This window comes from Agelaius tricolor, unplaced genomic scaffold, assembly GCF_023055355.1.
Source record: "Agelaius tricolor isolate 1412-34295 unplaced genomic scaffold, bAgeTri1.0.p SCAF_10, whole genome shotgun sequence".
NCBI classification, from domain to species: Eukaryota; Metazoa; Chordata; class Aves; order Passeriformes; family Icteridae; genus Agelaius; species Agelaius tricolor.
The window spans coordinates 10,326,692-10,349,953 of NW_027269270.1; the positions used below are offsets into that span (position 1 = coordinate 10,326,692).

General features: G+C 40.8%; 2 protein-coding genes across 2 annotated transcripts in view; one reads left to right on the forward strand and one right to left on the reverse strand.

Moving 5' to 3' along the window:
- Window positions 1-23,262, forward strand: part of DYTN (dystrotelin) — a 78,368-nt gene that overhangs the window by 15,928 nt on the left and 39,178 nt on the right. The window contains exons 11-15 of the mRNA XM_071434718.1: window positions 317-485; window positions 2,164-2,234; window positions 4,236-4,395; window positions 5,014-5,485; window positions 6,031-6,178. Of these exons, the coding sequence (XP_071290819.1) occupies window positions 317-485; window positions 2,164-2,234; window positions 4,236-4,395; window positions 5,014-5,485; window positions 6,031-6,134 (976 nt within the window). The 3' untranslated portion in view covers window positions 6,135-6,178. The remainder of the gene's footprint in view (window positions 1-316; window positions 486-2,163; window positions 2,235-4,235; window positions 4,396-5,013; window positions 5,486-6,030; window positions 6,179-23,262) is intronic.
- FAM237A (family with sequence similarity 237 member A) lies at window positions 9,942-14,434 on the reverse strand. Its single transcript, XM_071434232.1, has 2 exons — window positions 14,020-14,434; window positions 9,942-10,090 (listed from the first exon to the last, which is right to left on the reverse strand). Exons 1-2 carry the CDS (start codon window positions 14,432-14,434, stop codon window positions 9,942-9,944), a joined length of 564 nt encoding a protein of 187 aa, XP_071290333.1.

The following is a 23,262-nucleotide window of genomic DNA, read 5'->3' on the forward strand; positions in this document are numbered from 1 at the left end:
TTGAATTTCCTAATATATTTAACTCTTGGCTAAATGGAGCAAAAAACAAAGCAGCAAATTGCACTGAGAATAAATGGGTGGAAAGAACAACCTGTTGTTGAGATTCTGTTGGGAGAGTGGAATTTGTTTTCAGGAATTTCATTCTTTTAAACAAAATATGCCAGCGGGCATAGCTAAACTTTACTTCTTGCTTAGTCAATAGCACATCTGTCTGTCTATTTAGACTGCATTCATTTTCTGCATTTGGGTCTTCCTGGGTAGAAAAACAATGAGTCCTGATCCCTTCCTTACTCATTACTTCTCTGTTGGTATACAGTCCTCCTGTGGAATTCAGTGCTTCATCACTACCTGGTCCTGAAAATATGTCTTTCCCCATGGACAGTTGTGTCCCAGAGTCACCCAGGTTCATACTTGAAAACAGGACTGTAATGCAGAAGAGCGAGAATAACAAGATGACACCAGAGCAAGGCAAGACAATAGCTCAGGTGAGCAAAACACGAAGCAATAATAGTGCTAAAGCTGTGAAGGAGAGCTAGCAAGTTAATTATCTAATTGCCTTCTAATTTCAGTGAAAATGTAATGGGCGGCTTCACCTTTCTGTTAATTCCTCACTTACAGTGAAAAATGTGGAATTGGAAAGCTTAGTGAGGTTTGAATTTGTTGTCTTCCCAAGATTAGTGACTAACTCCTTGACTTTCATGACCTTCAGAAGCACCTGTAAGAATATTTGCTTTGGGGTTTTTTGAGATGTCGTAGAGTAGCATGCTAAAGTCTAGATGAGTCTGGAGTCCTCTCGCTATTCTGACAGTAAGAAAGGCCATCATGTCTTCTGACTGCAAGCAAATGTCAAAGAAGAATGCCTGAATTCTTATCAGACTCAGGCCATTTTTGTTACCATGGAAATAGCAAGAGGACAGAATGGGCCCTCTTAGGATAAACTCAGAGCAGTGTCCACTCCAACTAAAATAGCTAATGCACAAAAGGTCTCTATTAATCTATTCCCAGCTTTCCTCCAAAGAAACAATGTTAAAAGAGTGGGTAGGACAGTGTAGCTAAAAAAAAGTACATACCAATTTTTTGTTTCTATATTTTTTGAGAGGTTGGTAGCTGTGCACTTACTCAGAATACAGGCAAAACTGGGTTGTGTTCAAACCAGTTTGTGTCATCCACTCATCTTGTTCTTCCCAGGAGTCAATGGGTGCAGTAACACAATACTAGCCTGTGTGTATCAGGTCACTCCTTTGGCTGCTAATCCTGTGCTGCCCTTTGGAAGACCTGTCTTTTAGAATTCTGCTGCCCAGTTCAAGGTACAGTGCCAGCCAGCAGATATCTACACGAGATGTTGTGGGCAGACGTTTCTTAAACATAGAATTTTGACGGTTGGCATTTGTCATTTTAGAAAACAGCAGGACAGGACTTGCATCCCTGTGCTGGGATTCTGTCAGATGCTTTGCTCTCTTGTTTATTTTCTCTCTGGGCTGAGAATTCCTCCTGAGCAGTCTTATACTGATTTCTGAGATCTTATAGTGCAGATGATTTCCACTTTGATTGAAAAGATGTGGACAGTAAGTCCAATGATCGCTTTTAATAGAATCTGTGAGTGTGGAGGTCCTGGGTGATCCAGCTCTTAGTCTCGTAATTTCCTGGCAGCCCTGATTCCTGCCCAACTTATATCATGGCTCAAAAGTAACCTAGCTGGAAAGTGTTTGTCTCCCTGACTTCTGGGCTACTGTTCTCTGCATGGTCCAGAGAATGCTACTTCCATTTAAAGAGCAGGAGTTTCTCTTTTCTCTTCTACATACAGTCTCTTTCAACAACTTCTTGTCTCAAAGCAGCTGTGGAACTTGAGAGAGATTGTTCCCAAATCAGAATATTTGATTTTGCAGAAATCAGGAATATGGATTTTGTTCTATTTTCAAACAAATTCTCATACACTTAAATTTGTCATAGAACAAAGAATTTGTTCTATAGAATAAATTTTCCATCCATTTGAAATACTTTAATGCATCAGTTGATTACAATACAATAATTAAAAAGGTTAACTAGTAAATCTGTAGATCCACCAGATCCAAAATTTGCCATGCACTCCTATAATAAAACTTGCATATAAAAATGAAATGCTATTGCTGATAAAGTTATGAACAGAGATTCCTTTTTTTTTAGGCAATAGCCTCTTTTGAAGCAGATGTGTTAAAAATGCATGAATCCATTAAAAGCATTCACAGCGATAGCAGGTAGGTAAATGCTGTAGTAAATTCACTGAAGACTGGTGGGCATTGCTGCTCCAGCTGGAGGGCTAGAAGACAGATGACTTTTCCATACTCTGGAGATTTTTAGGCTTAAAAAATCCTATCAAATGAGGATGAATAATGAAACCTCAGCAACAAAAATTTTAGATGAAGATCACTGGAGAAACAATGGCAAAACAAAACATTTTTGTTTCATCAGTGTTTCTGCAATTGCTAGTTTACATTTCTAAAAGGAATTTTTAGACAAAAAGATTCATCCAGATAAAAATGTCAGAATAGCATACTTTTTCAAATTTTTCTCTGAATAAGGCTTAATCAAAACAAATTTCATAATTTGCATGAAGCTTTTAAATCAAAGTAGAATTTATTTCTAAAAAATATGCTGTACAACAAATAGAGATTAATAGGATGAATACAATACTATAGGTATGGAAGTTCCTTCTGATAATCAAATCTTTGACACTGTAAAATATTAATTCCTAAATTAAAAATCTCTTGGGAGCCTTGTTTGCTTGGGTGGCATGGCAGGGGGGAAGTTGGTGTGTGAGCTATGATGCTTACCTTTGACTTGCATTTTTGCCTTCCCCCTGTTCATTTTTGTAGTTGTATATAAATGTGCTCTATATAACCATGCCTGTGACCACTGAAAATGATGGAATTACAGTGAAGTGTAGAATTCAATCCTGAATCTATTCTCTTTATTTCCTTCAGTATGTTCAGTTCTCTCTGTTCCTGTTCTGTTTCATTCCAAGTACAATTCCTGCTCCAAGTTCACAAAAGAGCACTCCAAGATTAGAGCTAAACAATTTCAATTTCATTGTGGGTCTGTTCTCACTTGGGAAAATAAAGAGATATGGCAAAGATCTTCAGCTTTCCTTTAGATTAGGAATCGCTGAGAGGATATTTGGGATGCCTGCTCCTATAATGCTGCTCTGACCCAGAGCTTATCATAGAACTGGGTAAATGAATCACATTACTCATGGGAAACTCCTTATTCTTGTCTGTCTTCCAGCATTCACCTGCCTGTTTTCAGAACTAGACTCTGAGTTAGTCAAAGGATGACAGCATTTTACAGTGAGGACCCCTTAAATGTTGTTATAAGGGACCACTGTAGTATTAATTTTAATTTTAAATGGTCTGACTTGCTGTCCCATTCAGAAAAATCTTACATAATTCAAGTGATGGGGCTGTTGTCTCTAAGCCAAAGCATTACCACAGAAAGTGGATCAGGTGAACTTCTGAATGTAACTAAACATGCCAGATAACTATTTCAGATCTGTGTTGGTTCATTACTGTAGTGTTAACAAACTTTACTGTCTGCACCTCAGCTGTGAGGAAAGCAAAACTATTTCTACCCTGACTTCTTAGAGAAATCACAACTAGAACAGAATTATGGGTGGTTTTTCTGTCATAGTGTGCTCTGAGTAGGTAATTTCTAAATCTCTGTTGTACATAGGAGGGTGGCACTTCTGATTGCAAAAATTAGAGTGTTTTTTCAAAATGGCCTGTGCTTGAAAGCTACTGGAATCATTGAAGAAACTGCAGAGAATACCACCAGCAAGAAGAAATTCTATCAAAGGGGCAGAACCTGCTTTTACTTCATTGTTGCCCATGCATGTAATGGGAATCTTCTGCAGGTCAGGGAGTTGCTATAAGTAGTTTGCTTCTATGCAGAGAAACTGCTATTGTTTCTCCTGTTGCAGCCACCTTTGTGGGAAAGGTAAAACCCCAAGATGCAAGGTTCAGATGTGGCCACAGTTCTACTCAGCTCCCATATTTCCTCATTTGGAATACTCATGTTCTTGCTAATTCCATGGATACAGTCCAGCTTCTGAAATATTGGCCTCTAACACCAAAGCTGACAAAATTTTCCTGAACTAGTAAAGGGGATAAAGTTTGTGCTAAAGTGTTTGCTCATTTCCATGAATGTATATATTTGTGTATGTCTGGTCTAGCAAAAATCCCACCCTCCTGTATCTCTGGTAGGCATATGAAAAAGAAGTTCAACAAATGGAAGGACAAAATGCAATTTCTTCATAACTGCCAGGAAGAAAAAAGCTGCAAAATAGAGGCAAAACTGCAAAGCCTGATTGTAAGCCATGAAAACCTGCAAATGACGCTGCAGCACATGAAGGAAGAAGTAAAGGTATAGTGATATATATATCAAGAATTGTCACAGCTATGAGCCATTACTGGACACTAACAACTGCTTTTCCTGTAGACCAGCACTCTTAATACCATTTCATACACCTTCCAATTGTATTTTCAGTCATCTTAGGCTCTTCTCTTCAGAGAAAGCAGATAAGGTCTTGGCAGTATGTATGCTCTTGTCATTCTGTGCATATCTGGCAACTAGCACAGATTTTCATATTAGCACATTTAAATACTACTGCAATGAAAATAATGAATATTCCAGTAAGAGTTTCCAACAGAAGTGTTAGATACTTCATTGCAGTCTGTTCTTTAGAGAAGAGTCAAAGTGCTGGCATTGAATAAATATAATGTCATTCCTAATTGCTGTCTTTTACTGGGATGTAATACAGACATCTTATAGAAAATATTTTATTTGTTTTCAATTATAGTGATTCTTATCATTATAATTATTTCTGAGATTCTTAAAAGGCTCTTGTTTCACAGAAAATGTTTACATACTTTCCTCCTACAGCTTTTTTGTAGCATTTTCTGCAATACTATTTTAGTACTACTGGCAAACTGAAATACCAATTATTTTTACAATTTATTTTCTGTGTTTTGTCTATTGTAGACCATGTTGCAGTCATCAGAACATCCTTTTGCACAGTGTCATAATACAATGCCAAGAAATCCACATGTTCTGTTGGAAAGGAGAATGCAGAGTGAATTAAATCCTGTCCAAATAAGGCCTATTTTCAGAACATGTGCAGAATGGAAATCTTTGAATCCCCCAAACTCTGTGAATAGAAGGCAGCTTTTACAGACACCTGAGGTTCCTGCTGCAGTGGACTTCACATTCTCAGATGACCCACTGGAGTCAGTGTCCCTGCAGAGTGACAAACCCTTTATGGGACAGCATAAACAAGCAAAAGAGAAACAAACATATCTGCCTAAACTGACAGAAAACTCTCTTGGTGGAATGGGGAATACAGTTCTTATTCCCACTGCAATGCAGATACCACCTGATGAGAAGGAAGTGAGAAAGGAATTGGAACTACTAATGATGAAACTGAAGGACACGTTGTCTCTCCAAACTCAACCAGGTATAAGTTCTCCAGTCATCTTGTCACTGTGTTTTCTTACCTTCATCCCATTTATTCCATAATATTGTTCATAGTCATGTAACCCTCAGAGGAAACTCAGAATCTTCCTTTAGCCTATGTAGTATTATTCTATATAGTAAGGTAGAGCATATTCCAAATATAGCCCCTAATTTCAGACTGATTTGAAATTGGATGAGTCAAAGCTCCTAAGAGATAATGAGTCTTGGCAGTCAATTAAGGAGCAAACTTAAACTGGTGAGGGCATGAGAGGTTTTTGCTCTTGCCACTTCTGTGACCTGTAACTATAACTCTAGTCCTAGGAGACTTCCAGCAGTACAAAATCCCTTCGTAATCAAAGGTCTTACACAACAGAGCTTTGTTCAACATTCAGGATGCCTCACTTTTGATAATGAGGATGTAACATGGAATATGACAGAAAAAGCTGGTGCTTCTACAGAGTTATGTTAGATATTCATTAAGAGTTTTCTAGTGCTCTATCAGCATCCAAAAGCTTCAAAAGACTTAAAATTTATTCTGCTTTTCAGCCCAACAAACTGCTTTGCACCAGGAGTTCTTCTCTACAGCTGAGCATGTTTGCAGATCCTTTTCTGACCTCATCAACCAAGTAATTTCACCAGCTTTTAAGTGATGGAAACTACCATTCACCTTACAACTTCACTGAACTACTTAAAGGTAATTGATCCTGTGTCTCTTAAAAGAGACTCTTTAAAGTGTCTCAGATGTTGCCTGTAATAACACAGCATGACAGGTTTCTGCATTTAGAGCCTTCACCTGGAGGATTCTGGAGACTATATTCCTTTTCTGTTGGTGATTTCCAGCTGCTGTGCTGTGACTTCCTCAGCAGTGCAAATGATTGCCCATATCTCTCTCTTTAGCTGTTGATATCCCATGGTCGAGTTACTTCCTTGGAATGGTGCTCTATTTCTTGTTGATGCCAGCAACAAGGAAAATACTTTTTCCTGTAGTGTACAGAAAGATTTTAAAGACCTGAGAAATTGCAATTATTCAGTACCACTTCAGAGAGAAAAAAATGTAGTCAGTTATTTACTATGGTTCTTTGGCAGGAGGTGCATAAAAATAGTAAATAACTATGTTTGTTGTATATGCTCAAAAACAGTTATGGTTCAAGAAAATTTGCATACCTTTAAGGATTTTAATTATGTCACTGAAACGATACCAGCTTGCCAAGAAAGAAAATACCCCAAGTTTTTACAGGATTTTTTTCTGTGATGACAAAGAAAATAAATTTCATTTGGGTAAAAACAAAATATTTTTGGAAGCTCTGGGACAAAAATTGGAAAATTTTCTGAAGCTTTGTTTCATATATAATCAAAGAGTGTTTAGGCTGATGTGATTGAAAAGGCTAATGAAAAGCATAGGGCTTAAGAAAAGCTGCTTAGCAGAACTCTACACAGATTTTCCACATAGATTTTCCTTGTGTTGTATTTTTCAGAATGAGTTATAATCATCAAGATAAAGGGGCTGCCTGACTCATTAAAGAGGCTAGAAATCTTCTTTTCTGTTGGTAGCAGCTCAGCCATTTTCTTGAAAGACCTTACACTGTGGTAGTGAGATTAATGAACATTCCTCATTCTTTCTGCTAGTTTTGGTCAAAGGAGGCCTGAATTACATGTACTGCAAACACTTGAGAATTTACAGCAAGAAATAATGGTATGCTATTGGAAGCTAACAAGTGGTTTGTCTGTAGCAAAGGTAGTGTAAAGAGGGTGAAAATTAAAAAAAAAGAAACTTATTGAGGGAGGAGGGAGGACTCAGAGAACAAATAGTGATGAGGTAAATAGAAAGTGGATATACGCATATCATAACATAAATAATATACCGTGAGATAGAAGCTCATCGCTTTTGCAATACGCCAGTGCCCAGAGACACACACAACAATCCAAGGAACCTACTTGTTGATTATGGTCAGCTTCTGATGAGGCTTTAAATCTCCTTCTAGTGTGTGCATCTGAATTCAACTTGGTTGGAAACAGTAGCAACTGACAAATGCTGGTTTGGTGTGAAGCACCATTAAACAGACCTGGAGCACAAATTCTTACAAATAGATACTCCTGAACTACCGTGAATTGTTTTTTCATGTCATTATGTAAAGACTTAAAGAATTGTTTTCCATGCTAAGAAGCAGTTGTTTAGCTCACAGATCCCTGTAAGATGAAGGGGACAAAATCACAAGGTCTTTATTTTGCTGTTATTCAGTTCAGATGACAGTGAAGGAATTTCAGTCAGACATGTTCATCCCATCCTTCTTCTGACACACTCTCACTGAAAAACAGTAAGCCAGGAACAATATCTGTAAAAACAATCCTAGTTCACACAAAGATCTGCCATGAATTTGATAAGGAACAGTGGTAGGAGGTAATATCCTGTCTTTAAGCACAGTGACATTTTTAAATGTTCCTGTATAGCAGATCTACTTTCATCTCAAACTGAGAGCTCTTGGTTTTTTTTTTTTTTAATATAGACACTCTTTTATCGCTTGCACTCTATCACTTGCAGGTTTACATGTAGTCAGTTGCATCCCCTTTTTTATTTCAGCACAATTAATAACACAGATTGCCTCTTTACATCAGCAATTTCCAAATGTTCTCCATAGTGTGATTATCCTAGAGATTGATCTGTTTTGTCAGTCATGCCTCCACATCCTTTCCTGCCCATTGCCTCAAAGGCTGAATTTTGCTACAGCCTATTCATTAAGAAGCTTACTGAAGCAGAGAAGTATTGTGAATTCATTTAAGCTAAACATTGTCTTGGCCCATAGTGGTATTTCTGTCTGAAGAGAGGAAGAAAGCTGACATGAGCCATTTTCTAAAGGATCCTGTTGTTGCAGGTGGGACCTATCTAAAGTGGAATCACTAAGAGGTGCCCAAAGGGCCTGGAAATGCATCTCAGTTAAACAGGACCTGTTCAGATAATCTGTCTGCTTTCACATTTGCTAGAGCTTGGGAGTGTACGGCAAGAGGTAACATCTGCTCTACTCCAATACCAATCCTCCTGGGCTGAGCATCCAGCCCTTCACACTCTTTGTCAGGTGCTGGTCTTGGTAGCTGTAGGGACTGAGTGAAGACTCTCTTCTATTGATACAGATTTGCAACAATAAGGCTTTTAGAGACAATAATATAATTAATGAACACCATCAGTAGAGGGGAGAGCAGATCTGTTGTAATAATGCTGCTGCCCTCCCACATGGCAGCAAAGCACTCTCATAGGCTGTGGCTGCAACTGGGGGTCTGTTGTTGAGTACAATAAACTGTGTGTTCCTGTGTTTATCCTGCTTTAGTGTTCTCTCAAACATTGAAATGGTTTGCTGCATGCTTAACTTGAAGCACAAATTCAGTGCCATTGAAGCTGCTAGCCTTCATACAGTTTTTTATTTTCTTCCTTAAGTCAGGATTTCCTCAATGGGACTGTGATTAAGCCTTATTTGTTCATGCCAGTAACCATTTCAATATTTCTTTACGTTTTGTGACTCGAACTTATTTCTGCAAGTTGAAGAACAACCAGGAAGCCCATTTTTCTGTGGGCATTTTGGAAAAAAAAAGAAAAAACAAACAAACCACCAAATATTGCTACATGCTCAAGAAAAGAAACATTGAATGAACAACTAAATGTAATAGCTCTGGAAAGATGAAATTCATGGTTTCATCCAGCCAATCTGGCAATGGAAATAATTTATACCATAAAAGCAATCAAATGTTACCGGCCATAAATTGTTTTGCATTAGTTTAATCTCAAATTGCCTGCTAGGGTCATCAATAGGAGTCAGGAGAAGCTGGTTTTTCTACAAAGAACTTATAAACTAAAAAAGAAGCAAATGCAAGTTAAGTATGAGAATTTTTGTGATTAAACGTTTTAAGTGTGAAAGCAGAGGAGCTGATAAAATCTGTTAACCCTTTTACTGCAAAACTGAAAACATTCTTGGAAGGTATTTTTCATGTAGAAATATGTACCATTTTTCTTCAGTAAGATGGTGTCTCTTGTAGTCTCTGAGCAGGAGTTGCTCTGTACAAGTGTACAGCTCTGCATACAACCAAACATCACCATCGCTTCTCTAATCCTGTCTTGTAGTCAGTGGAGGTTTTTTGACAACTTCCTTCTCTGCTTGTCTATGTTTTATTGAAGAATCAGTTATTTCCTATTTTGGCACCCAAAAGACATTAGTTTGAACAGATCACATGTATTACAAGAAGCCCGATATACACACAGATTCAAGTAGGCAACTGCTTATAAATCATGCAGTTTAGTAAGGAGACTTAATTCATAGGTGATTAAGAAAACCCATAAGTCCAAATTAATCAGAGATGTCGTGCTTGAGGTTACATGCCTTTTTCCACCACATGAATTGACATCAATGGGGATTAAAATACAAAAAATAAATAGAAATAGTTTAAAATTATCCACAAATCAAAATCTTAGACTAAATGTGATATTTCCTCTTTTTTCCTAGCTTTCCAATGACTCTTCCAAGTAATATAGATCTACTCTTATGTATATGGATACTTATTAAATCTTCAAATGAGTCTTTCTTCTTCAGAACTGGTGACCTCTGAATATGAGAAAACATCCCTGAAAAGTGACATAAAAATGCATATAAGTAAATAATTTCCAAACAGCAAAGAGCAGCTGAATACTCAGTTTCCCACACCTTACATTTCCTCCGCATTTAGCTTCTGCTGGTCGTACTTTATCAGCATTGCCCCCAAGCCTCTTGCCCTGATGATAGCCATATCCCTCCCTTTGCATGTTGCCTTTCAGTGTCATGTCACTTTGATCTTTTCCCAGTATGGGCCTTTTCCTGTGGTCTTCCTATAAAACTCTTCTACTTGTAATTAGCAGAATCAAAGTGCTTAAGTCTGCTCAGAATCCTACTACCACACTGGCCTGTTATCAACCTCTCTGCGCAGTGGGTGAGATCCCTCACACTGCCTAGCAGCACATTTGATATTTCCTTGAGGAACTATGGGGTGTTTTCTTTGCAATGATCTCTAAAAGGCAGCTGGTTGCTTTTCTTTCTTTTAAACATATTTGTCTTCTGAAAAAGTAACTGATTAACACAATACCTGCTTATTTAGCAGACCTCAATTGTTCAATAGCATTTGCCCCACTACCCCACCCTGACACCCTGCAGAGTTGGGCCAGGTGCAAAGGGTGATCTGAGCCTAACCGTCTGCACCTGTGAGGGAGCTGGGCACAGCTGAGGTCACTGAGTGGTAAGGGGCAGTGGGACTGCTGGGTGAAAAGAGAAAGGAGAAAAAAAGGAAAGCAAGAAAGGAGAAAAGAAGCAGAGGGTTTGTATCTGTAGTCTTCAGATGTCTCTATGGAGGATGTCCAATGTGGCTTCTTGAGGAGGCTCTCCTTGTACAGCTGCTCTTCAGGAAGATTGCTGTGAGTACAAAAGCTATGTTTTCTTGGTGGTTTTAAAGTCTTATTTTGGTTAGAGTTGTTGTAACTGTGATGTAACTACAGCGTTGTCATAGATTGGAAATGCATTTATGAAACCTGCTTTTTCATGGTGTTTTTAGGGAAAAGGTATGAGTTACTAAAGATAGCTTGGTCAGGTATCTGAAAAACTTTGCCTACTTCTCTCTACTTACAGCTGATTAAGAATTCTCTGCAGAATATCTAGGGAAGTTGAAATGCTGCTGGGTAAAGTATGATTTTAGGTTGATTGAGACAGTTTGTCAGATTACTCATATTCAACTGTTCTGATTTTGTAGTCTTTTTCATGGGTTGTGTAGAGTTTAAGAGTATCTTCAGACTGTGAATACAGTCTGAAGATAAAAGCCTGGACGGACTAGACTGATCCAGAAAACAGTGTTTGAATCTGTAAGTCTGGAACTGGGCTACTTCTCCCACTTCTTGGTGCACACTAGAAGAGAATTGTTTCCCAGGAGGATCAAGTATGGGTAACTTGATGATGAAAGTGCCTCTAAGATGTGACAAAGTAGGGGTTTTTTCTCCTTAGAAAGTTTGTGATTCTCAATCTTCACAAGTAGGGATTTATCCATTAGTTCTGAAATGTAAGGCTCATAATAACATCTTAACATCAGTATTTCTGTGCCAAGTTCAGATATCTGTCTTGCTTTTCCAATTCATTGATATGTTTAAGGAAAAACAGAGAATGCAGGTTGCTCCTCATTACTGATTTATGATCCTGTTTGCAATTAAAACAACAAAACAAACCCCAAATGTATTGAAATTTTAACTATTTAGGAGGAGTAAGATAAAAAACTTGAGTATGAAGCAATAAAGTTACCAATTGTTGCAAAAGTAACAGAATAAAACAAGAAAATTTTGCTTTATTTTTGGAATTCTGGAACAAGCCTACTGAAAGCTATTTATACCTGCTCATGTAGATGTGAAGTACACGAGGTAATTTAAGTGCTGTTAGTGCTGCTCCTGGGGCTGAGGAAACAGGCTTGTACTTCTATGCATAAGTGCAAATTCTAGTCCTCATCATTTGCTATGGCATTTCTAGCTGCAATTATTACCAATTGATTTCTACTTGCACTGGTGAAATAAGGCAGTTGGACCACAGGTTACAAAGATTAAAACAGCTGGCTTTGTTAAGAAACTGTGAGACTTGGATGAGAAGTTAGATAGCTCCTCTAAAAAAAAAATAGGCTGTCACTGCTATAAGCTGCCTGCGACAAACTGATGTTGATCAGCTGTACAGAGAAACCAGATTAACTGATAACAATTCACAAAACAGAGGGTGTGAATACTTAGTAGTGCTTAAAATCCCTTTGTATAAGAGATAAATTCTGACTATTCTTATCATAAACCCCTTAATTTGATTCTTCAAAATACATCAGACTGTTACTCTTTAATCTTGACTAGAACAAAAGCTCTTTGTATAGGAAAATCACAGTGTGATATAGATATGTAGAACCAGATGTAAGCAAAAGGCTAAGTGGGAGTTTAGACAGTGATATTCAAAGCTGCAATCCCAAACAAAAAATAATCTAGTGCTTTAACCTGAAGGATTATCTCAGTTTTTGACAATACTACCACTGTGTGTGTCTAAAGCTGGATTCTATTTGCACCCAGAAGCACGTCAGTCTAGTAAGGACTGAGCAACTTGTTGCCTGTGTGATGTCCAAGACCACTTGGAAACCAGAAGTAGGCTCTGTGCTGCATGCCAACACAGTAAAGATCCAGTCAGAGCTCAGATTCTTTGCAGAGCAGGATAGGATCCAGTCCTTGCTTTTAAATTGCAGGTAGTGGTTGTTTGACTCATAGATTAGAAATTGACCCTGTGGGTGTGAGTTTTTCAGTCTGAGGGGATTGATTCAAGTTCAACTCCTATCTCAAAGTTCAGGATACTGCCTGTAGGTAATAGAGTAAGGACCTCTCAGTCCTTCCTATCCCAGATTCTAGCTTTCAATACTCAAAAATGTTTAAGGTTTGTGGGCAAGAGTGGGATGGTCCAGTGGTGTATTGTCCCTGAGGTGCAAGAACCCTGAGTTCAGGTCCAATTTTTAGAGACACTCTAATGGGTACTTGCTCAGAGAGGCTCTTCATTATTCCATGAACATTCCCCCTAAGCATCTTAATAACTAAGACACTGCCCTAGGAAGTGGAGACAAGGGTCTCAATCCATTGAAGTGTAAAGGCAGTTCTGCCTCTCACTGTGGGCTCGTGCACTACACTGTTGGTGATGGAAACAGCACTTCTACCTCTCCATCAAATTATAGCACCTACCTCTATCTGAAAGTGGTTATTCTCCAGGGAAGGATATATCTGTTGGTAGCAGGATCAGAACTGAAGCCTTGGAAGAGACTGAGATTTAGGAAAAGCTATACTGTGTCTCCCTTTTGGGAATGAGGATGGTAGTTGACAGGCATATGGAGAGGGGCCTGGGAACCTGGAGACAAGGAATTGCAGCACTTAGTGTCACAGGTAGTGATGTTCTTCCTGGAGCTGTAGTTGTGTCTGAAAGCCTGCATGAATCTAAACCTGAGATCTGTTTCCATTGTTTGTTGGGTGAAGTTACTGGTATGAAAATGAAAAATAGTGACTGGCTGCTAGATGGCAAGTAGACACACCTTTACCCTTCTGCTAAAAGGCTGCCACTCTCCCCAACAGCCCAGTGCAGTGCATTCCTCTCAGAATGGGGAATCCAGACCTAGCCTGTTCGTAGCACAACTGTGGTAAAAATGCTGCTATGGAAGAATATATTGGTATATTCAGTTGCTGAGCTGCCTTCTTTGTTTGAACCCTCCTGTATCACACTTTCTGCTGCTTTTCCTACCCTATCAAACTGAAACTTAAAAGCTGTTGTTAGAGGTCAGATTGTTTGGAGGTAAAATTTTTACTGAGATCACATTGAACATAAACACAGCTCTACACTTCACTGGGAGGAGTAGGGGGTTTTTGCACGCACTGTCCTCTGTTTCTGTGTTATTACCACATAGCACAATAGGCCTCAATCTCTTTTCTTTCCACTAGACTCTAATTATTGCCCATGAGATGCATATTAAAGGAGTAGTGACCTTGGTTTCTCCCTGTGAACTGAGAACGTAGAGTAGCCGTCTTGGGGCTTCTGACAGCTTCTGACAGCTGCCTTCTCCCCAGCCCATGGGTTCTGGAGAGCACACAGTCCACATAGATATCCCAGAAGAGCTGAGCCAAGTCCCAGAACAAAGCCCCATGTTTCAAGTTCTCTGAGGATTTCAGAAAGATCATGAAGTCCCAAAAGCCACTGACAGAGTCAGAAATGCGAGGCTTCCTCATCTCCAGTAAAACAGCTGAGGAGGATTCCCAGCACTGGGGGTCTGCCCGCCCAAGAGCCAGTGGATCAACTTGACTGTGGCAGAGGAAAGGTGTCACACAGAACACTGCCATGAGTAGGAGAGAGCAGGTGAATCTCATGGTGCAGTGGATTCTTCCTCTGCTTCCAAGATCCATTATGTCACTGAAATATAAGAAAACCAAGAAAAGCTGAAAAAGTCTCACTCTTAGTTGCAGGAATAAAATCCTGTTGCTTTACATGATACGCAAGGCACTTAAATACTGTTTCTCTGCTCTTTAAAGATTTGTGTATGCTTTTTGTATGTACATAAATACTAGAGGAGTGACAATGCTCTGTGCAGCAGAAGCATGTGTAAAAATTTTTAATCATCTTCAGATCTGAATGATGAACTGTCTTATCTGGAAGTACTTAATACTGAAAGTTTTTTTGCCATTTTTGCTTTACAGATCCCAAATATTTTTCAGTAAAAATCCATTCCTTTTTACATAATTTAAGCTTTTAGCCAGTCTTGCTTTTCTCAACATTTTATGAGCCCTTTAAAGTAGTCTTCAGAATCACAAGGATCAGTGGACAGCAGGTGGAAAAATGTTGTTGAAAATGTGTTTTAATGGTTCTAATTATTGCAGGTTTCAGATTCATCCACTGACCAGGAGTGGTTTAGGTGCCAAAGGACAGGACAGTTCTGAGAAGAGGGTATAGCAAAGCCATCACATAGCAGCTGTACTGTACAACATGTACCCATGCATATAGAATCATAGAACAGTTCAGGTTGCAAGGGACCTTTAAAGGTCTCTAGTCCAACCCTTCTGCCATTGGCAGGAACATCTTCAACCACATCAGATTGCCCAGAGTCCTGTCCAACATGACTTTGAACTGTTTTCAGGAATAGGGCATCTTCCACTTCTCTGAACAGCCTGTTCCAGTGTCTCACCACCCTCATTGTAGAAGATTTTTTTTTCTTTATATCTAATCTAAATTGGTCCTCCTTCAGTTTGAAGCCATCACTCTTTGTCCTCTTGCAGCAGGCCCTGCTAAAAAGCCTGTCCCCATCTTTCCTATAGGCCTTCTTTAAGTACTGGAAGGCTGCAACAAGGTCTCCCTGGAGCCTGCTCTTCTCCAGCCCCAGCTTTCTCAGGCTGTCTTTTCCGGAGAGCTGCTTCACCTTCCTCATCATTTTTGTGGCTCTTCTCTGGACTTGCTCTAACAAGTCCATGTCTTTCCTGTGCTGAGATGTCTTTGTATATATTTAAAAGTATAAATGTGTATTGCAGATCACTGAGAATTAACTGTTAAAACTCTGAAATTTGCTAAGTAGTATCAATAATGGATAGGTAGAAATTCTGAGAATGATTGTTTTGTGGACAGAAAGGCCCAGTTGTCTCCATCAGATTTCATTTCTACTACATACTTCTCTGTTACATTTTCTAACAATCTTCTAGCTTTTCTGATATTGAACAAGTTTGAGGGGTTGTTTTTTAGTGTAGCTCATGACATATGGAGAACTTCCCATTTGTGGAAATCAGCTATCTCTGAGATCAGCATTTAGGACAAAATTCTGCTTAATGCATGTGCTGATCTGCTGAGTATTCATGCTTGAATGTTTTCAGTTTGGTTGTTGGGGATGAGAAGCCACTTCTCTTAATGAGCTCGATAAGCAATTGGCTTTTTGTGTAGAAAGTCTCTTCTATGAGTGATCCTGAAGAAGTGTTCCTTTGCTATGTGAAGAAAAATGCCAAAGGCAGGATATTGATGTGCAGAGGAATTGTACGTGAAAAGTAGCCTGTGTGTGAGACTAGGGAAGAGTAGTCTGCTTTGTGGAGTATATTTCTTTATAGAGCTAAAGGACTCTTCAGAGACTTCAGTCCTAGAAATGTTATTCTTACCTAGCCCCCTGTCTGGCTACCTGGTCAGGTTCTGGGAACGTTTTTGAGGTATTCAGACCATTCAGACTTTGTTCCCCAGCTGCCTACAGCCACTTTTCATTCCAAGTTCGGGTGTTGTGAGAAGAGCTGGCAATGTTCAGCCCTGGAGCTGAACATTGCATTTAAGGAACAAAAGAGGGACAGCATGCTCTTCCCACACTGCACTGCCTAGTGGATGTCACTTATGACAGTGGTGGTAGTAATAGGGCTGTCCTCCTGCTGCTTCCAAGATCCCCAAGAAACATCATTCTTCTGTACCCTACTCCACAAGGCAGGCTTTGATTACTTTCTCAGAAGCAAGGCAAAAACATCCTGTGAGTCACTACTTTATTCTTATTTGTGCATCAGAGCCCTTCCATTGGGCACAGACACCTGTGTGCCATGCAGTATGCACGTATGTCTGTTTACCGAGACTTTTTCAAGGGACATAGTTAACTTTATCAAGTTTCTGGTTTTCAGAGCAGTTTAGCAGTCTCAAATATGACCATGAGGGTGAGGAGACAGACATGGGACAGTGGGTGGGGAGCCCCAAAAAATTGTTCAAGCAAAGGAATAATAGTAAAAGAAGCTAATAATACTAAAATCCTTTAAATGATGGTTCTGTGACTTTGACAGAGCCCATCTCACTTGCACAGGTTAAAAATGGAACTGGTTGCTTTGTATTTTCTGCTCTCCCGCACCTATTCTAAACTTTATATGTTACAAAACTGGCTAAGACAAGGGTTCTGGATTTGTCAAAACAAGGGGACAGTCCTGGGCAAGGAGTTCATAGGGCATTAATATGAGAATTGGTGCCCTTGAAAATGTGATGTGCATGGCATTAGTAAGGGTCACTAGCAAAGGCTTATGGTCCTTATGGTCAAATTGGTCCTTATGGTCAAATTGGTCAAACTCAGGCAGCACTGTGCTGTTAGTCTTCCACAAGGTTCAAGATTTTGGTTTTTTAGATAATTGAGAGCTGGAAGGGATGCCCAGGAAATTGGAGATTTCATTAATCTCTTACCTGTGCATGTGGTGAATGCTTCCATGCAATTCCTCCTTACACCCTCCAATCTCTTGTTATTTCTGTCCATTCATTGAAGTTTGTGTGTGTGTGAGTGCTATTTACACTTCCTAGTTCTGACTTTTCCCACCCTCCCCCCTATCCTTGCTTCCCCTTGCAGTGTAGTCTCCTGCTCCACTCCCCGTCATGGATAATGCCTTACAATAATAATTTAACAGTTAATCAATTAATGTGTTACTATCATCTGACTTGGAGCTCTCGTTACGGCAGTCCCTCGGCCGTGCAGCCGCCGCAGCCGATCCCGGGCCGGGTGCCCGCTCCGGTGCAGCATCCCCGGGCGGTCCCGCGCGGCTCCCGAGGCTCCGGGCAGCGCCCGACTCCGCCGCCGCTCCCGTCCCGCTCCGCGCCCGCCCGCCCCGCGCCGCCCCCGGCTCTCAGCGCTTACCTCGGGCAGGCTCCGGCCAGGGCAGGGCTCTCCGAGACCGCTGCCGCCGCCGCCGCGCTCCTTAAGAAGCCGGAGCGGGCAGCCCCGCTTAGTTTTTACGTCAGGGCTCGAGAGCAGCCCCCACCCCCGGGCCCGGCCGCTGCTCCCGGGCACCCGGAGCTCCCGCTTTCTCTGAGCGGAGCTGTCCTTGCTGCAAGTCCGCTCCGCTTCTCCGTCCCGCCTGTTCTCCTCTGTTTGCGGACCCCGGTTCTCCCGGGGCAGCCTGGTGGCCGTGCTGCCTCTGGCCGAGGGGAAGGGGTGCACAGCGGGGTGGAAGAGTAACAGACCTGGCAAAGCTGCGGCCCTCCCCTTGCTGCACCGGCGGAGGGCAGGAGGGGAAGAGTAGAAAGCAAATCTGCCCTTGGAGTTCATATTGCCCAGAGCTGGCTCAGACCTCAGGTATCTTGCTTTATGTACTTGGCTGTTTCAGATCCTTCCATCCCAGAGCAGGAATCTGTGCGGCACAACTAGAGCTATTTGCTGGCTAGGGCTCAGCTCACATGGTGCAGCTCATATAAGTTGAAGCAGAGAGCCAGAGAAGAGCCACAGAAGGGCTCCAATTAAAGGCATTAGTTGAAGTAGTTGGGTTGTGCTGCCCACTGCAGCTCAATTTACACAACTTTATCTTAAGAGCTAACTTGGAGGGCTGTACGTTCTCCAGCAGAAGGGGATGGTCTGGCTCCATTTTCCCTTCTAAGAACTATAATGTGGTCTGTTGTTGTTGCATTTTCCCTCTGTGAAGTTCTCAGCTGGATTTTGACTTCTGTGTAGCAACTGGAAAACCTCTATGTGTTAGAGAAATGGGTTAAGCTAGTAGGGAAGCAAAAGGAAAGCACTGATGAAAAGGCTGTCTCCTGTTATGTGCAGCATGGAGAAAAAAGCCTGAGCACAACTCTGCAACTGACAAGTCTGCCTGTGCTCACTGTGCCTGCTGTGATCCCCTCGCATACAGAAAACATACCACTCAAAGAGCTGGAGCTCTGTGACCGTGCTGACAACCAGTGGTGGGCAGAACTTGCTTAACACCAGCTATTTGAAGCGAGAGGCAGGTGAGAACATTCTTTTTTCTTTGTTCTGTAGTTTCTAGGCCAAATCGTGTAGCACCTTGCTGCATGTCTGAAGCCAGTGCAGCTCCACCAGTCCATACAGCTGGGCAGCAAATTATTTGTTTTTCCAAGGCTTCCACTGGCAGCTCACTTTTATCTCTGCATGTGGAATCACAATCCCTTCCCCAGAAGGGATTCAATAGCATAAGGCTTATCTTTGTTGAAGACAGTGGGGCTGCGCTGGTCACCTCAGCTGGAAAGTTGGCTTGAGACTCTGATTTCTCTGATGTTCATCAATACCTTTATAGTTTGCATTCTTTCTGTGCATCCAGTCCATGTAAATGGAGAAGGAACTTCGTTTACAAACCCTTGGTCTTGCAACATGCCTATGACAATAAACACTGCTTTTCTTTTGATGTTTTATCTCCTCAATAAGCAATCCCTGTCCAAGTGTATTTTGTGTAAGTAATGCTACTGTTTAACAAAAGTGGAAGGAACTTTTTGGGGATGAGAGAACATTGGCTAGAACCCTTGTAAATAGCTGTACTGTAGGACTTTGGCCAACTTGCAAGTGTTCCATTTATTTGGCTAGAAGTGTGAGTTTGGGAATGGTGGGAATCGTGGTCCTCAGCTGCTGAAACAGACTTCAGGATGAAATGAAGAGTGTAATACCTTGCAAGGGACCCTTGCAACATGGTGGAGGAAGCCTCTCTTATGTAGGATCTCCAATATTTCTTCTCTGTGCTATGGAATACAGGCTATTCCAGTAGACTTTCTTCTGGGTTCTAGAGCTGAAATGATCCTTAAAGATCAGGTTTTGGTTTTATTTGTTTCTTTTTAAAATCTGCTCTGTACCTGATTCTGGACCCATGTGTAATTTGGAGACCCCTTGGCAAGTGGGTAGCCAGTGTACTTCTCCTTGCCCCTCTGTATTTGGGGGTTGAACAAGGCAAAGGAGAGAAGGAAAGTGTGCAGGTAAGATCTGGGTGTTGCGATGGCAGTTCCTGAGTAGAAAAAGCTCTGGGGCTGCTTGTGTTCATGGTTGGCCTGGCTGCCCAGGCCAGAGCTGAGCAAGATTAAAACACCACAGAAGTGGTTTTTGCTGCTGTTTCTGTATCTGTGGTGTGTTGTTAAGGGTAGAGCCAAATGGAAAGGAAATGATAAAATGTTTCTTGTGAGTTGATAAATTTCTGTCAACCTGCAACCTTTGTGGAATCACTGTTAAGAAGTGAGTTTGAGTCCCCTTCTGGGGTGCACTTTATCTGGTTTTGGATCAAGAACAGCATTGGTTTCATTCCACTCAGAATCCTGGCAGACCCAAGGGTATTGAACCAGGGGCTCTCACAGAAATGAGAGTTGCTGCTCAAGGGAAATGCTGCTACAGATAAAATAGTTGCCTCCACAAATACTTCCTGAGCCTACTACATTCTGCTCCCTCTGAACCAGAGCACTTACATTCTATTTCTGGGAAAGAGGTTTTTGATAATTAGATTGATCACCTCAGCCTCCTAGTGGAGAAGAAATGTACCAGGATTGGCCATCTCATTCAGTTCCACACACTCCCTCAGTCAAGCTTTCTGTGTCCTTCTTAAGCTATGAATAATCTTTCTTTCATTGCAGCATATGATGTAGTTCCCTGGCAGCCAGTGTTCATATCTTCTGTGGGCCTCCATATCTTATGAATATAATTCACATGAGCTGTAGATCATATCCAGAGTCATTTACAGAAGGATATTTTTATCAAGAAAAGTTGATTATTTACTCACAGATGAGACCGAGATTATTTACTCATAGATGAGACAGAGGTTTCAGATCATGTAACACTACAAAAAGGATGCTATTTCTACCAGAAAAAAACGCATAAAAATATAAAAATAAAACAAAAATTATCAGGATAAAGGGATAAGTAAGAAAAGTAGGAGGCCATTTCACTGGTATTTGCATTTTGAATAGAGCAAAGGTATAACTAACTAAATACAGAGTTGCTTTCTTCCTGCATTTGCTCCTGGCAAAACTTCTGGTGGTTTAAAATTAATTTTTAAGTTAATAGGCAGTGGCTTATGGTTGCTTGAGCTAAGTAAGCATTTACACATAAAAAAAGAGATTCAGCACTGAGGTTGAGAGACAGTAACATGTGATGGGATGCACAGCTTGCCTGTTACTTTCAGGTGTGGCTGCTTATGGAAGTAGTATTAAGCTTTTTAAACTGTCCCACATGATGAAAGACACCTGTTTTAGGCTTACTAAAAAAAAACCTTTACAGACATATTCTTAGCTGAAAGTTTGGGTTTTGCTGAGTTGGGTTCCAAATTATTCCAGCTTTGTGTGAAACTTGGCTAAGTGATGGCAAAGGCAAAATTTGTGATTCTCAGAGTGGGGGATACCCAAAGGTCTGTTAGCTTTAAATTCATAGTACCTGGAAGAGGCTTGATTTTTCTTCTAAATCCACAAAGGAAGAGTGTGGAATCCTACTTCCATTTTTAACTTTTCCAGTTCTCCTCTTTTAAGCAGAAGATTAAACTGTCCTTAAAACTGGCTCCCTGACTTGCAAGAGCTTCTTGGAAATGAAATTAAATACTTGATCCAAAGTCTGCAGCTATATTTTGCTAATTTTTAAAATTATATGTAGAGAGCTTTGACTATTTAAACCTGTTGATTTTGTTTTTTTTTTTAACTTTTGATATCAAGTTGTCTTCTTTTTTTTCTTTTGGTGGATTGAATCTCTATTCCAAAGTGTTTGATGACCCCACACTGCTCTAAACAACCTTCTAGGTCTATTCTCTGTTGAAATGGCCAGCAGGAAAGTCACTGGGTGTGATGCAACACTTAAGCAGTTCTAACCAGTGGAAATATATAGTTACCTAAACATACAGGTCTTCAGTGCTGTACACTATTGCTGGTGACCTGAAACATTTCCATGGAGCTGAGAGACAAGACATGGGACAGGCGGGAGCCCAGGGTATTTCTGTGCCAGGAGCTGGAGCCCTGTGGACACCCTGGCATGTCTCTGGCCTATACTGAGAAGTGGCCTTCTGCTAGAAGGTTTGAGGAACTGCAGCTCCCCACTAGACTAGATTTGTCTTGCTGTAATCATGTCTGTGCCTACCAGCTGTTGGTGTGAGAGGCTCTGTCTCCAGTGCCATATTCATAGTGTTTCCCCAAGAGTAAATTTAGGCGACATGTCAGAAGTGTGAGCTGGTTTCATTGTTGAAGCCACTTATTTAAATGAATGTGTGGAAGAGGTAACACTTCTCCTGGCAAATGTATTTAACACAAGCTTTGAAAAGACGTGTGGAGCAGGTATTTTTACAAGTGTAAGCTAAGCAATGTTGGTTAAAAAATTAATATATATTTTTGAAAACATAATCTGATGATATGTGACACTATAAATGCAAATGACCTTTATAAAGGATGTGACCACATTTTTCTCTAGACTTAAGCATTCCAAGAAAATAAGAAAGAACCCCGAACTGATAGCATAGTACATTAAATATTAATCCGTGTCTTTTGGGCAAGTTGTCTCACATTAACCATTCAGTTAGAGAGCTTTTGATTAATTTTAATGGCATTCTGAGTATTTATAGCCAGACAACTATTAGTTTTTTAATTAAGGGATTCATTGCCATTTGGGTGCTGGACTGATATCAACATGTTCCAGAATAAAGTTGTTGGTTTTTCCTGACTCAGCCCTCTTGCTTCCTTATGTTCCCACAGACAATGGGGAAACCCTTCTCACCTTCAGCACTCCAGGCAGACAGGAGAGTCACCCTGGCTATGTCACAGCTAGAAGAGCAGTTCAGTGAAACATGTTTTCATAAAACTGCCACTAACATCCAAGAAAGCAAGGCTGTTACAGGATCAGTTTCTCCCAGGGAGAAAAGCACTTCCACTGTGCATTCTTTCCTGAGGCTGAGCAGGATTGCAATGTGGAAGCTCCTACGTTTTCTCTTTCTCCGAGAGTGTTTCTTTCCTTGGGAGAAAAGGGTGTTGGAGCATGCTTGCCTCAGGGCAGCTCCTGGGCTATGCCAGTGGGCCACCAAGGAGGGGTCCAGCCCTGCCACTGTCACACTCATCCCACAGCACAGACACTCCCCTGGCAGCCAGGACCCCTTGCAGGGAGCCTGCATGTTCCCACTCAAAGTTGTCTGGGGATAATAGTCTTCAAGAAGAAATTGGAGAAGGGGATAGCAAATTATTTAGGGCCAAGAAATAGGTCACAGGAGATTCTGGAGAGGAATGAGGATATTCTGTCTCATGTGAAAGGGAACTGGGGGCTCTTTGGTTCTCCTTGGTTGCCTGCTCATTCTCAGATTCTTTGCTGGACCATCTGCTTTGCTCTGTGTTTTGCTGGTAGCTCCTACTAGGGTTCTTTGGCACTTATGAGGAACTTCCAACTCTTCCAACCACAGATGTGAAGCCTTATAAGTACACTACTGCTGTTGTCAGAGGAGAAAGTTGGGGGTTTTTAATGTGCAAGATCTGTCACGAATAATTTATTGGCTGACAAATCTGCCTTCTTGATTTTCCT